The following is a 14,496-nucleotide window of genomic DNA, read 5'->3' as shown; positions in this document are numbered from 1 at the left end:
ATGGAAGGACCGCTGGGCTAAGTGTGTGGAGTCACAAGGGGCCTACTTTGAAGGCGATTAGGTATTGTAACCACCCAGATACAGAACTTTTTTTCCCAGCCCAAGGTCGGATACTTTTTGGACAGAGTAGTATATGATTTCTAGTTCTCAAAGGATTCTAATCACTGATTCTAATAGCTAGGAAACAGTAGAACTGTCACTTTAATTTTACACATTCAACATACCTACCATTTTGGATTGCGACATACAATTGCCCCTTTCATGCAAATGGGGGGGGGGGCACAAACACTAGTCTGCAGCAAGAAAAGTAAATACTTCACACCTCAAGATTTCACAGCAGATACTGTAGGTTGTATTCTAAAATTATAAAAATACCAAGAAATTCTGAAAAGAACTAATCACCTACTTTCCTTTCACTACAATTTCAGTACCTGATACAAAAAAAAAAAACACCTTTAGTATGTATGTGTAATGAAGTTAATACTACAAACACGATTTTTATAGAACTACAATTGCACATGTAATAATACAAATAATACTGTTTAACTTGCAGTTCAGTACTGTAGAGAACATACCCTCTCTATTTCCAGCAGAAGTTGTTTGGCTTTGCGGGAGTCCCTCTGAAGTGACTGCAATGTGGAGTCAAGACCTTCATGAGAGACAACATCAGTGTCTATTATTTGTCTTGGTGTTGTAACATTTCCAACCTACAGAAGAACAAGAATACATCCGAAACTAGCAGTGCGTTATTTTTGTCAGTGTTGAATATCTAATTAATTCCACAGTCTAAAGTCTGTCTTTAGAAGATACATCACTCAGCCAGTCACTAAATATTCAGCTTTTCATGCAACCCAAAGGTGTGTCCACAACACCCTATGCCAATGAGCCCTAACCCAAGCCAGATGAGACTAGCTCACTTCTTCATAACCTGTTTCTCTAAGATATATGTGAATATTATTTTCCCATTAGCTCTGACTATTAGTGGCAAATTTAAGAAAACTATTTAACTTTGGATAACTGAACTGAATTGAATTTATTTACATTCTATAAATCCTAAGCAGGTTAGTACCTTTGGATACAGAACAAGTCAAAAGGTTACATACATAAGTACAGGCAATTTTAGCTTAAAAATTAATATAACTTAATTTTACATCATTCTCTATTTACATTGAAGTATTCATCTAAAGAGTAGAAGGAATGAGCATGTAGATAATTCTTTAACTCTGATTTAAACTTTTTAGTATCATTGCCCAAGTTTTTAATACTTTGTGGCAGATTGTTGAACACTTTTATGCCAGTAAAGTAGACTCCTTTTTGATATACTGATAAAGTTGATGAGGGTAGGTGGAAGTTATATTTTTGTCTAGTATTCATGTTATAGACATCAGAATTTAATTTGAATTTATCTTTGTTGTAAACAACAAATAGGAGAAGCGATAATATGTATTGCGATTGAAGCGGTAGAATTTTTAATTTCTTAAATAATTCTCTACATGAATCTCTACTTCTACATCCTGTAATGATTCTTATTATATTCTTTTGTATTTTAAAAATTATTACACTATGTGAAGAGTTCCCCCAAAATATTAATCCATAGTTCATAATAGAATGAAAGTAGGCATGGTAAACCATCTTCAATGTTTCCTGTGACATAAAAGGCTTAATTGATCTCATCGCATAGCAAGCTGCATTTAATTTAGGTATAATTTGTTCAATATGTATTTTCCAAGACAGTGTACTGTCTACATGTATTCCAAGGAATTTTGTATCAAGTACTTTACAGATTAATTTGTTGGCATAACTGATGTCCAGATCAATTTGGTGGTTGTTTTTAGTTGTGAATGATATGTAATGGGTTTTATCAAAATTTAATGAGAGTAAATTGGCTTCGAACCATCTGTTTAAGGCTTCAAATACAATATTTATGTCATTTTTAAAGTTTTCAAATTTAGAGTTCTTAAATATTATACTAGTGTCATCTGCATATAGAATTGGTTTAGATTTATTGTTGATGGTTTTAGATAGATCATTTATGTAGAGAAGAAAAAGTAAGGGACCTAAAATTGATCCTTGTGGAACACCGTGCTTTATAATTCCCCAGTTTGAAAATGCATTATGACTGGAGTTTTTATTATTTATTTCAACTCTTTGATACCTGTTTTTGAGGTATGATTTGATCCATTCATTAGCTTTGCCAGTTATTCCATAGAAATTTAATTTCGATAGTAAGATATCATGATTAACACAATCGAAAGCTTTTGCTAGATCACAGAAAATCCCTCCCACAATTAATCTGTCATTGAGAGCACTTAAAATATCGTTAGTTAGTTCATAGGTTGCTTTTTCTGTTGTTAGGTCTTTCCTAAATCCAAATTGCTCTTTGACTAATATGTTGTTAGAATTTAAGTGTTCAAGTAGTCTATTATACATAACTTTTTCAAAGACTTTTGAGAATGAAGTCAATATGGATATTGGTCTGTAATTAGAGATGCATTTTCTCTCTCCTTTTTTAAAAAGTGGTTTCATTACAGCGTATTTTAAGCGTTGAGGAAAAGTACCTGATGATAAAGATTTATTACATAGATGATTCAAGGGTGAACTGATGTAAACAGAGCTTGCTTTAAGTAATTTGGTAGAGATTTCATCATATCCATGTGAATTTTTGGGCTTAAGGGATTTAATAATGTTTTCAATTTCCTTCCTTGTTGAGAATTTGAGATTGATATTTGGAAATGAATTGTTAAAGGCACGAGACAGATAGTATATTGGATTATTATTATTATTATTATTATTATTATTATTATTATTATTATTATTAGTATTGTTGTTATTGGAATATGTTTTCTCAGCTAATGAAAGGAAATATTCATTAAATGCACTTGCGATAGCTTGTGGATTGTTAGTGGACTTCCCTTCAATATTCAAACTTTGTACGTCTTCATTAACAGATTTCTTTCCTGATTCAACTTTCACAATATCCCAGGTGGTTTTAATTTTATTGTTTGATTTTAGAATTTGGCTGTTATAGTTATTCTGTTTGGCTTCTTTAATGACTTTTGACAAAATTTTACAGTACATTTTGTAGTGACTTTTTAGTCTTGGATCATTACTGTCCCTACTGGCCAAATATAGTTGTCTTTTGTGTTTACATGAAGTTTTTATTCCAATTGTTATCCAGGTGGATTTGTTTTTATTTTCATTTTTGACTATTTTTAAGGGAAAGCTTGAATAAAAGATCCTCAAGTATGTGTTCAGAAAGCAATTAAATTTAGAATCAATATTATTGCTGTCAAATACATTGTCCCATGATTCATTACTTAATTTTGTGACAAAATCTGCCATCGTATGCTTGTTGATTTTCCTTACTGTTTGATATTGTTGATTACTGGGCTGAAGGTCAATATTATTTATTTCTATGAGTTGAGCATCATGATCGGATAAGCCATTTATAAAGGGTCCTACAGTATAGTCTCTTAATTTTGAGTTATCAATGAATATATTATCTATCGCTGAACTAGAATTATTTTGAACTCTTGTGGGAAAGTTAACAGTACTGGAGAGATTGTAAGATGATAACAAAGAGTCTAAATTTAGTTTCCTATTACTGTCGATGAGATAGTTTATATTTATATCACCACAAATTATAAATTCAACTTTTGAACTATGCAGTACATTTAGGATGGTTTCTAATCTATTTATAAAGTGATCGAAGTTTCCAGATGGGGCTCTATATAAAGTCAGTATACAAATATTAGAAAAAGGAGAGTCTAACTTTAGAGCACATGCTTCCAGATCCTGGTCTTTGCAATAATCTTCTAAATTTATTTTAGTAAATTTTAGGTTTTCATGTACAAAAATACTCACTCCTCCTTTCTCCAGTGTTTTCCTACAGTATCTAGCACCTAAATTATAATTTTCTAAGTGAAGATGTTCTAATTCCAGCTGTTTCATGTGATGTTCAGTAAGGCACAGTATGTGTGGAAGATTTGAATTCATGGAGCTTATTAGTTCATTTGTTTTGTTTCTCAATCCTCTTATATTCTGATGGAATATTCTTAGTACTTTATTATTCAGTGAATTTAGTAGACTGCAATTACCTTTTCCGATTTCTATTGGTTCACTAACATTATTGCCTGAAAGATTAGTTTCTTTTGCAATTTCTTTTACCTGATAAACTTTACTTGCACTCTTTATCCTAAAAAATGATTCTGAACACCCATGACAACTGGAATGTGTCTGCCCTTAATGCTCTCTGCAATGAGTCGCGTCAGCTTGTCCTTGCCTCGAGGATTAAGATGCAAACCATGGACAGTATGTTCGCTCCTCAATATTGAAGAGACATCAATCGCATCAATGTGGGCCGCGCCGACCTCCACAAGCGAACGCTCAAGCCGAAGATTAATCTCCCTTACACACCTGTTAATCCATGGCTTGTCATGTCGCCAGAAAAGACCAACAAACCTCACATTGGTGTGACTAGTTTTCTGGGCAATGTCACTTAAATCTTTCTGTTTGATAATTGAGGTTTCTCTCCAAACTGTTACCTGGCCCCCCAACTATAACTACCTGATCTTCCTTACTAAAACCTTTAAATGCCCTGGGTATCCATACCAAAGATTTTCTTTGGTGTCCACCATCATTATCAACCTATTATTTAAAAAATACAGAATCCTTGCAATTAAAAATTGCTACAAATTGATTAACAACCCAAACAACCATCTGCTCACTCAATAAAACCACCAGTGTCATTTCTGACATTCTCCCCATACAGGACATCAAATTCAAAACACAATCTGTACATGTACTATACCTGAAGTTTTCCCAGAGAATTTTCAAACTGTGCTGGAGTGTACACTCGTGACACCCCTTGCTGCTGATCAGATCTCTGATCTCTATCTCTGTGGCTGTCTCTCCGCTCTCTATGACCAAAGGAATCATAAATTTCTCCACTTTTTTTGTTATTGTTATTCTTCCTTGGCTGTCTTGAGGAAAATACCTGCAAATCATTATCTGTTAGAAAGGCAGACCAACATTCAATATCACCAACATTACACTATAAACCAATATGCATTCATCATGTATTATCTGTTAGAAAGGCAGACCAACATTCAATATCACCAACATTACACTATAAACCAATATGCATTCATCATGTATTAATATGCACACACTGTACAGATACATGTGTGTATCTTAGCTTTCTGCCATTAAAACAAGGAAGATGAAACACACAAGGCAGGAAGGAGACAAAATTTTGATATCATGTAGATTCTAAAGGGTTCTGAAAATGAAGTATAGCACTTGGGGTTGCTGAATTTTTGGATTTTATCCACTGTCCAGTATTTCTGAAAGTGGATCTGTTTCCATCCTCAAGTGATGGGTTGGGAGATACATACGGGCCCAACAGAGTAGGTGTCTCCCATTCCATCCCCTGAGGATGCAAACTGGTCACTATGAAACATTACTGGATTAAAGCCCAACAACAGATACAGTACATTTGTCAAGAAATCTTTAAATTATTTTGCAGTTATTTATTTCAAAATAATGTAAATGATTTAAGTATGCATTTTGTAAATGACAAAAGCCATATATGAATATGAGTAAAGTGTTTACATAAGTCTCTTTTTAGCAGCTGATATTAATGTACACTAAAAACAGGTGGTGGGAGAAGACATAGAACTGCATTATGAATCTGTTTGCAGGCTTCCACTATGACAGAGAAAAATAAAACCATACAGATATGTTATTATTACCATGTCTCTGTAAGTACAACTAAAATGTTCACAATAATTAGATTTCCATGGGTCTTCAAAAAGTCTGATTTCAAACCACCACTGATCAACTAAGGACAGAGAAAACATTACATAGTATTGTGGTATGTGCATATGTTGTTTATGGGCCTAGTAACCCATGCACAACACTGTCATACCATGTAGTAGTAGTCATCAATGTAAGGCTGGCTGGTATTGAGTTGCAACAACTGGATATTCAGCAGCCACTGTTTCTCTCTGGTTGTCATGAGGCCGGCATATTCATCATAGTCTCCTGATCCATTCTCTGTGTGATGCTGATGCTGTCTGTGGCTGTTGTAGTTGTTATAGTGACAGTTATAATTGCCTCGATGACCATGGTGTTGATTGAAGCTGCCATTTGTAGAGCGATTATTGATATAATGAGAACCCATCACATTGTCAGGTCGTAGTGTGAACTGCCCTGGAATTGGCATTCGGTGATCAACCAATCTTCCCTGTAACATATAAATGTTTGAATATTAGAGATATACCTAATTTGTAACGACAATTACATTTCCAAGAAAAGACTTGGATCACCACCACATTCCTTCATCCATGGCTGCTACCAACTTCTTTTCCATGAAAGTCAACTTTTAACAAATTGGATTTAAATCCTTCCTGTAGGCACCCATGGCCTAAATTAAATGAAGGAATTTCATTTAAACTGTGTCCCCTTTCCAACAGACATAAACTTCTCTAAAATTACCAATGACAATGTGAAACAAAAGGTATTTTAAAGCAAGAGACTGAGGCATGAAGCTATTATTGGGGGGGGGGCAGCCATGGTCTAATACAAGGTACTATCCTAGCATCTGCCTTGCGGGACTGAAGGAAACCATAACCACTGTTCTGGCAAGACTCAGATCACTCACCTCCTAAAGAGAAGTCACAAGCATTACCACACGAGCCAACATATTCAGTTATGACATTTTAAGACTTGCTACCGTGAAGAAAAAACAATGGGCAGAACTCAACTATATGAATAATTTTCAAAGTTCAAATTTAGGCTGCCTGTCAGAACTGTGTCCAGAAATCATCCCACAGGAAGAAATTCTGAATAAACATATATAATTAAGACGTTACTGTACATGGCATCTATATGAAAATGTATACGGAAAACATTCTGCGAAATGAGGAAACTATAGATCAATGTCAGTGTCTGCACAATGATAATGAGCCTATCAGCCCATAGTTTCTGGATTTATTCCCTAGATTTTAAGAGGAATACATAAATATGGAGAAAATAAAATATTTATAACATGAGCAAGGAAGCAGGAAAACAAAAAGAACAGGTATGAACACATTCAAGACTGGAATAAAAACAGACTCAAAAGATCCTGTGATTGTTCTAAATTATAGAACAGGAATAAACAGAGATTCAGGAAGAATGCTGTTCTTCACCCTCCATGTTCCCTAGTTCAGCCCTGTGACTTCTCTTCCCAAACATAAATCTCTTCTCTCACAGGAAGAGACTTGATGATTTCTTTGTGATCGTCGAAAAATCACAGTATTCAAAACACAGAGTTCCATAGATACTTAAAAAAATGGGAGAATTTCTGGACTTGTATCATATCCTTCTCTCTTTTTCTCCTGTTGCTTCCACTTTGGAGCATAGGGCATCCGTGAATCCCGTTGTTTCACTTCAGTTTCTTAATCGTATGACAGTTGGTAGGACTCCTTGGATGGGGGATCAGCCCGCTGCAAGGCCACTACTTACACAGGACAATACGACAACACAAACACAGGCTTAATGCAGACAAACATCCATGCCTTGAGTGGGATTCAAACTCATGATTCCAGTGCTCAAGCGAGCAAAGACAGTTCATGCTTTGGACTGTGCGGCCACTGTGATCGGCTGTATCACAACACAGGTGATCTATTTTAGGTGGAGTGGAAGCTGTGCTAAATGCCTAATTAAGTAGCTTATTGTGAAGACATATTGCGGAGTGGAGGCACAGGTCCAGACATACTTAACCTCAGCACTAGATGGAGGTGAGTGGTCAGCTTCATGCCCTGGTTGCTTTACCCCAGGGAAAGAGCCCATGGTACCCACTGGATCAAAGGCTGGGTGGGCCCCAGAGCCAGTCAGGATGCTGTGGAGAAGAGAAAAATCTCTTACCCCTGCTGGGAATCTAACCCTGATTTCATAATTGTCCAGCCAGTAGCCTCGTTACTACTCATACATCAAATGAACTAACCTGGATCCATTCTGAAGGAAACAGTATGGAGTAGTAATTAAATACAATAAGTACAAGGAAATAAGTTCATTCTGGAAAATACTGTCACATATTGTGACCAGACACAGGGTTTGGGTCAGTAATTAAAGTTATTTAACTCTTACAAATTGTAACTCCGTGTAATTATAGCGCTCTCACTAATTCACGCACTTGATTCTTCATTACAGCATATGCTAAGTCTTCCAGGTCTTTATTAGCTGTTGCCTGGAAATGGATCCCAATAGTTTCCTCCACTTATATCATTGCCGGCTGGCCACCACCTCACAACAAAGTGATTCATGATGGTGATGACTCTCAACTTTTACTAGTCCTCACTATACAGCCTCAGGTAAGATCCAATAGAAAACACCATTTCCAACAGTTCCTCTATTGTTGTCTTTACATCTGTTATCACAGAAGCCAGCTGTTAGCACACAATGGGCAGTTTCTTCTCGCCCTCAGGTGTCATGTCATATTATTTTACCACACTTCACAGAACAATGTTCCCTCCCCAAAACTTTTTTATTATTTATGGCTGGGCATTGCAGATGTGTCAATGAAGACAAGCTGTTGCATACCACATAGCATGTTCAATAATACTGTATCAACTGCATACTGTCATGTGTAGGGTGGTACGCGCAATGAAAATAACGGGTTCTAGTTCGGATGATTGGATTTATTAGCCGCTTGGTGACAAGTTCTCTTAATCACATTCAAATACAGCACTATCACTGATTTGCATGTACGTATGCATGCTCTCCTCTCCTCGCGGTTGCCCTCTTCTTTGTCACGTACAGCGGCTGTTTTCCGCCTCGGTCCTTTGTTCCCTTTTTTCCTTCACAGTGTGTCCGTAAATTCTTCTTGAGCAGCCCTGCTCTCTGGGTTGCTCGCTCACCCTTGGCCCTGGTTGCAGCCCTTTCCCATGACACCTCTCCTGAGCCATGCCACTCCTGTACAGAGGGTCATCCTCCTGCTGCAAATGGTCACTCTCTTCCAGGATCCACAATATCCCCAAGTCCTTTCCTTAAGCTTCTGGTGGCACTCCACAGCCAGATTCTGGTCCCTACACCACTTCCTCATTTGTCCGACTGGAATCATTGCAGCTTCTCCCTTGGGGACCTCTCAATGCTTCCCTACGGACTGCGTCATTCAGGATCAGGCTCAAACGTCTCTGTATCTGCCTCCATTGCTTCATGGCAGGCCTTTGTATCCACTGAGGTTGGCTCCTCACATTCCAGACATGCCTCTGTCATTTCTTGGCAAGCCGTCCTCTCTTTCCACTGGGCATTCCTATTGGCTTCTGTCCTCTTATCTTGCATGGCTTCCATTTCTGCCTCTATCTTGGCAATCATCTTGTGGTTGAAATCCAGTCTGGCCAGCAGAATTTCTATCATGTGTTGCATCTCCATTTTCATATAACAGTGCTGCAAATATGCAATTCAATAATCATGTCAACTGATGAAATCCGACCACTTCTAACACCAGCTGTCATATATTTATGGTCATAACCACTGTTGGTGAATCCAATACAATCTGAACCACCAACTTTTGACACCAAAATGTCACGTGCAGGGTGATACATGCGAAGAAAATGATGGATTCTAGTTCAGATGATTCGATTTATTAGCACCTTGGTTACACTTTCTCTTAATCACATTCAAATACAGCACTACTGCTGATTTACACACACATACTGGTCCTCTCCTAGTACCATAACTAAAACACAGGAATTGCAACAGTCACTGAATCACATGCCCCAAGTGTTACATATGAATGAAGCCTTCTAATCACACTTTAAGTCTTCACAGGTCGACGAACTTTCCGTGGCTCTCCTCTGCCGAGAACTCAGAACTGAACTGAACTGTAGTGCAGTTTGTTTTTTAGATAACTCCTTTGCACGGTCTCAATGGAAAAACCATCTCCCACTGTTGTGGATGCATGTTTACTACTGCATTGCCTGGCAACAGACTTCCTATATATCTGCGCTTCTGCTCGGTGCAGACAGTATAGAAAAGTCTCTCTACTGTGAGGTTTGCTTACCGAGCCATTAATTAGCAATGTACTGGCCATCCACGTCACATTATGTTTGAAGTGAAAGGAATGCAAGGATTACTAGGCATGTTGACTGGACAGGATGGGGTACGAAGCAGAAATGATCCATTTCAAAACAGAGTATCTGGAAACGTAGCAAAGGCATGAAAAATCTTAGTCATCATAGCTAGTACCTGGCTCAAATGTGAACCTGAATACAAACACTGCAACTTAATGACATTGAGTTTTATTTTATTATTATTAAAATATTTCTGTTTTGTGTATATCTTTTACCTTCTCTTGGGTTATCACATACCCCTGTACCTTCGTAACTTGAGAGCATTTCCAAAGCTTATTTTCATCCACTCTTAAAATATCAGTTTACAACTGATATACATAGTAGAAATACAAGACATTGTTTTAATCTTAATTTTTATCAACCTATAGTTCATCTATCACTATACCTGAAGGGATCATACTGTATGGGTATCAGATTGTTTAATAGCTTACCCTTATATCTAAAGCAGTTGTTCACTAATTGTAAAGATTTTAAAATTGCTTTGAAGGATTTCTTGATTTCTCATTCATTTTATACTTTGGATGAATATTTTGAATGTTGCAGATCGAAGGATAGCATTTCCTTGTAGTAATTTATGTGGATGAGTACATATATGTCTGTGGTTTGTTGATTGTTACCTAAATTTGTGGTATTTTAAAAGTTATGATTGATATTATGTCAGTCTATTATAAATTTTGTATTTTAATTATGGTATTATTGCATGTGGCATAATCCTGTCTTGCTTGTTTTGTTTTGTATCTTGTAACACACTTGTTTTATTATCCCTTGGCTTGTTAAAGCCAAGTGGGATTAATAACGTGAGTAAGTTATTCTTAATGTATGTTTATTTTTATTAGATTCTTTTACCTTACATTATTATTTATGTTTACTGATTGATGTATATGATTTTGATCTTGTATATGCATATTGATATCTGTATTCAAAGGACAATTTCCACATCCTGGTTTTTTAACTTGTAGGGATATATATGGAAAATAAATGGACAATGACAATGACAATGACAATCACACCAATTCTTCAGATTATTTCCTTTCTCATATTATACAACAGATATTCAACTGGTTCTGTATTTCTCTTAAAATGTAGGTGGATAAATCCAACCACTGTAGATTCATGAGATCACTGCCACTGTACAGACAACAATATTCAGTTTCCTCATGTCTCAAGATGTTTTACATATAGATATATTTTGAGTCTGATCAGCTGCAGTTACCGTATTCAATGTGACACAACCTACTAAAGTTGGAGGCTTTAAAGTACTTACTTACTCTTACTTACTCATAGAGCTGCGTCCTTCTTGAGGAGATGCCAATTCTCCAGCTACTCAGGAATTTCCCAGCACTCAAACTCCAGAACTCAAAGGTTCATTACTGTATTCACAAGAGCCCTCCACTGGCCCCTATCCTGAGCCAGATCAATCCAATCCATACCATACCATCTCATCTCTCTGAGATCCATCTTAATATTGTCCACCCACCTACGCCTTGGTCTTCCCAGTCTTCTCCTTCCTTCTGGCTTTCCCACCAATATCCTACATGCATTCCTCCTTTCAAATATTCATGCCACATGCCCTGCCCACCTCATCCTTCTTGAGAGGCTTTAAAGTAAAAGAAGGAGAACAGCTTCCATATAATTCCACTTAAGATTCTGGTATTTGTTTGTTTGCACTGACCTGAAAACCCGTCCTATAGGCCAAGTTGTTGCAATGTGGGTGAAGGGATCGCAAAATACCATTTTCTGTAGCAAAGCCTTGTTGTCCCAGAGATTTGGTGCTGTCCCTGAGAGACTGCTGTGATGGCAGCATCAGATGTGGAGGCATAAAGTGTAATAAATTTGGGGCAGACCCTACATGTAAAATCAAAGAAGAAAGTAATACCAAATATATTAGTTACTGTTATTTATGGTTTATTTAACAAGTTACTCATAGCAGCATCAAATGGTGGAATGATCAGTGAATTATGAACTGGAAAGGCTATGGAAGGAAGTAGTCATGGCCTAATACGAAGTATGACACTTTTATCTCTTTGGAGGGACTGAGGAAAATTGAATAACCTTAGTAATAATAGCAGATCTCTTTGTTGAGATTTAAATGTGAGATCTCCTGAATAAAAAGCAGTGACTGGTAATCACCTGGATGTGCTGTTCAGTGTTTCTATTAGTTATTTTTCCAAATCCAGGTCTGCACAAATTTCCTATAAATTTATGACCTACCTCCAAAAACTAGGAGCCAGAATGAAAACCAAAATACAATGAATGAGGAATTTACTGTTTTATTAACAAAAGGATAAATAAAATATCCATGGCACATGGTAGTATAGTTGGTTGAGGCACTATCCTACAAGCCGGAAGGTCATGGGTTCAAATCCCGATGAGGTTATTGGATTTTTTCAATTGACTTAATTCTACCGGCTGCACTATGGCCCTGGGGTCAACTCATCCTCTAACAGAAATGAGTACCTGGAATATTCTTGGGAGTAAAGGGCGGCCGGCGAGTAGGGCTGACAACGTTGCTGCCATCTATGAGCCAACTGTCTAGAAAATGTGGGAACCTCAACATCTCACAATCCTATGGGTCTCCACGGCCTTTTACAGGGATACCTTTACTTTTACCTTACATATAAACAAAAGCCTGTTCCTTTCATCCTAAGGAGAACCCTAACATTCCATTGCTAGGACAGGAATAATAGGATGAACAACNAACAAAGAAAAAGAGGAAGGGTTCAGAGGAAACTGTTTTGACGTGATGCAGGAGGAGGAGGAGGAGGAGGAGGAGGAGGAAGCAATGATGAAAGTCAGGACAAATAAAAGGAATGTAGCAGGAAGAAGGGAGATGAGGATATAAATGGGATTAAGAAAAAGTAGAAAGGTTTCCCTCCATTTCTGATGGCTCATGCACTAATATAGGGACACCCCAATTTAAGGAACCCACATTCTGTTTTCCTGCATTTAAGGTACATTTTTTTTGTGTTCCCAGTATTAGCTCCATATGCCTAATGCATTATGTCATCTGATTTACTGTTTCTTGATTTAGGTGTTTACTCATATTTTACATGCAAAACTTTGATCTTTATGCATGTTTTTTTATCTTGTTTTAGCACTGAAGGGAATTCTTTTGCATTTTCCAAATCACACACAGATTAGTAGGGTAGACAGCATGGCTGCCCCTCTTATGTCTGTTGGAAGTAATCGTAATTTCTGTTTGTTCTGTTTGTGTTGCATTCAAGTGTCATAGCTTCTTTTTGAAAGTGATTTTGAAGTAATAAACAGCCATCGCTTTGAAAAGAATGAAAAATAAATCAGGAAGTTGAGAATGTTAAGAAGGTGTATGATTATCCATCTGTGTCACAGAATTAAACTGTGAGGTGTTCTGTACTGCCTCTATTATCATTACATAACACAATTCTCCAGAAAGCTTCAGTTGGGCCACATTCTGAGAAACAAATTATTATTTTATTAAATGAACAAGGTTCTGTACCTTATTATTGATTTAACTATGTTTATCAGCCATTTTAGGCTCTGTTTTCCCAAACCCCCATTTAAGGTACAAAAAAGTTGTCCCACAAACAAATCTCAAATCAGGATTTTACTGTAGTAATATAACAGGAAGCAAATTCTAGGTGACATCATTAAAATATTGTGTGTCATGGTGATCTTGCACCTGTCTATAATTACATTTAAAATTTTAGCACTGTTTGTTTATTTAATACAAACTCATTTACCCATTAGTCTATGATTTTGCTGCTGCAGTTGACAAAGGTCTGGGACTCCCAGGGAAGCTGGGTGAGGACCCATGATGCTTGAAGGCAACACAAGCTGCCCAAATGCTGGATTTCCAGCTGCACCACGACCAAGGCCCAAAACTGACTGCGGAGCTGGGCCCGTAAGATGAGAGGGGAAATGTGTGATGCCACTACCACGCCCTACTGCATTAACTGCTGTAGTGTTCTGAGTGTTCCGCATCACCACAGCATCCTATAAACAAAAAAATATTCACATTACTATGTAACATGCTTTAGGCAAATATGATTCCCTTGCATTGGGATCAAAAGTACCAGCACTGGAAACACAAAAGATGTCCAAACTGGAGACAGTTCAATCCAATCAATCACAGCAAAACTTATTTCCTTAAGATTCTTCACCCTACCTCCAGCAAAGCTGTAAACTGTCATTTTCAAAAACATTTCACACCAAAATTTGTATGTGTATCCTGTTGCTCCCCTCCAACAGCTTATTTCAACAGCCTTACAATGACTACCCTAATAGTGTTAAGTCAAAAGTAAGGGTAAAGTTATCTCTGTACTCAATTAAAATCCACGCCATGAAGACATATGAGGGAGTGGAGGTATAGGTCCACTATTCTTGATCTCAGCACTAGTTG

General features: G+C 37.1%; 1 protein-coding gene across 1 annotated transcript in view; it reads right to left on the bottom strand.

The window, feature by feature from the left end:
• The window catches only part of LOC111868737 (protein PAT1 homolog 1), a 29,694-nt gene extending 15,608 nt beyond the window's left edge, over positions 1 to 14,086 (bottom strand). The window contains exons 1-5 of the mRNA XM_023859673.2: positions 13,838 to 14,086; positions 11,791 to 11,963; positions 5,930 to 6,247; positions 4,811 to 4,996; positions 576 to 707 (exon numbers count right to left, since the gene is read on the bottom strand). Of these exons, the coding sequence (XP_023715441.1) occupies positions 576 to 707; positions 4,811 to 4,996; positions 5,930 to 6,247; positions 11,791 to 11,963; positions 13,838 to 14,078 (1,050 nt within the window). The 5' untranslated portion in view covers positions 14,079 to 14,086. The remainder of the gene's footprint in view (positions 1 to 575; positions 708 to 4,810; positions 4,997 to 5,929; positions 6,248 to 11,790; positions 11,964 to 13,837) is intronic.
• Positions 14,087 to 14,496: the final 410 nt, after the last annotated feature.

This window comes from Cryptotermes secundus, unplaced genomic scaffold, assembly GCF_002891405.2.
Source record: "Cryptotermes secundus unplaced genomic scaffold, Csec_1.0 scaffold280, whole genome shotgun sequence".
Taxonomy (NCBI): domain Eukaryota; kingdom Metazoa; phylum Arthropoda; class Insecta; order Blattodea; family Kalotermitidae; genus Cryptotermes; species Cryptotermes secundus.
The sequence above is the reverse complement of the archived record's forward strand: the minus strand, read 5'-3'. Positions and strand labels throughout refer to the sequence as shown.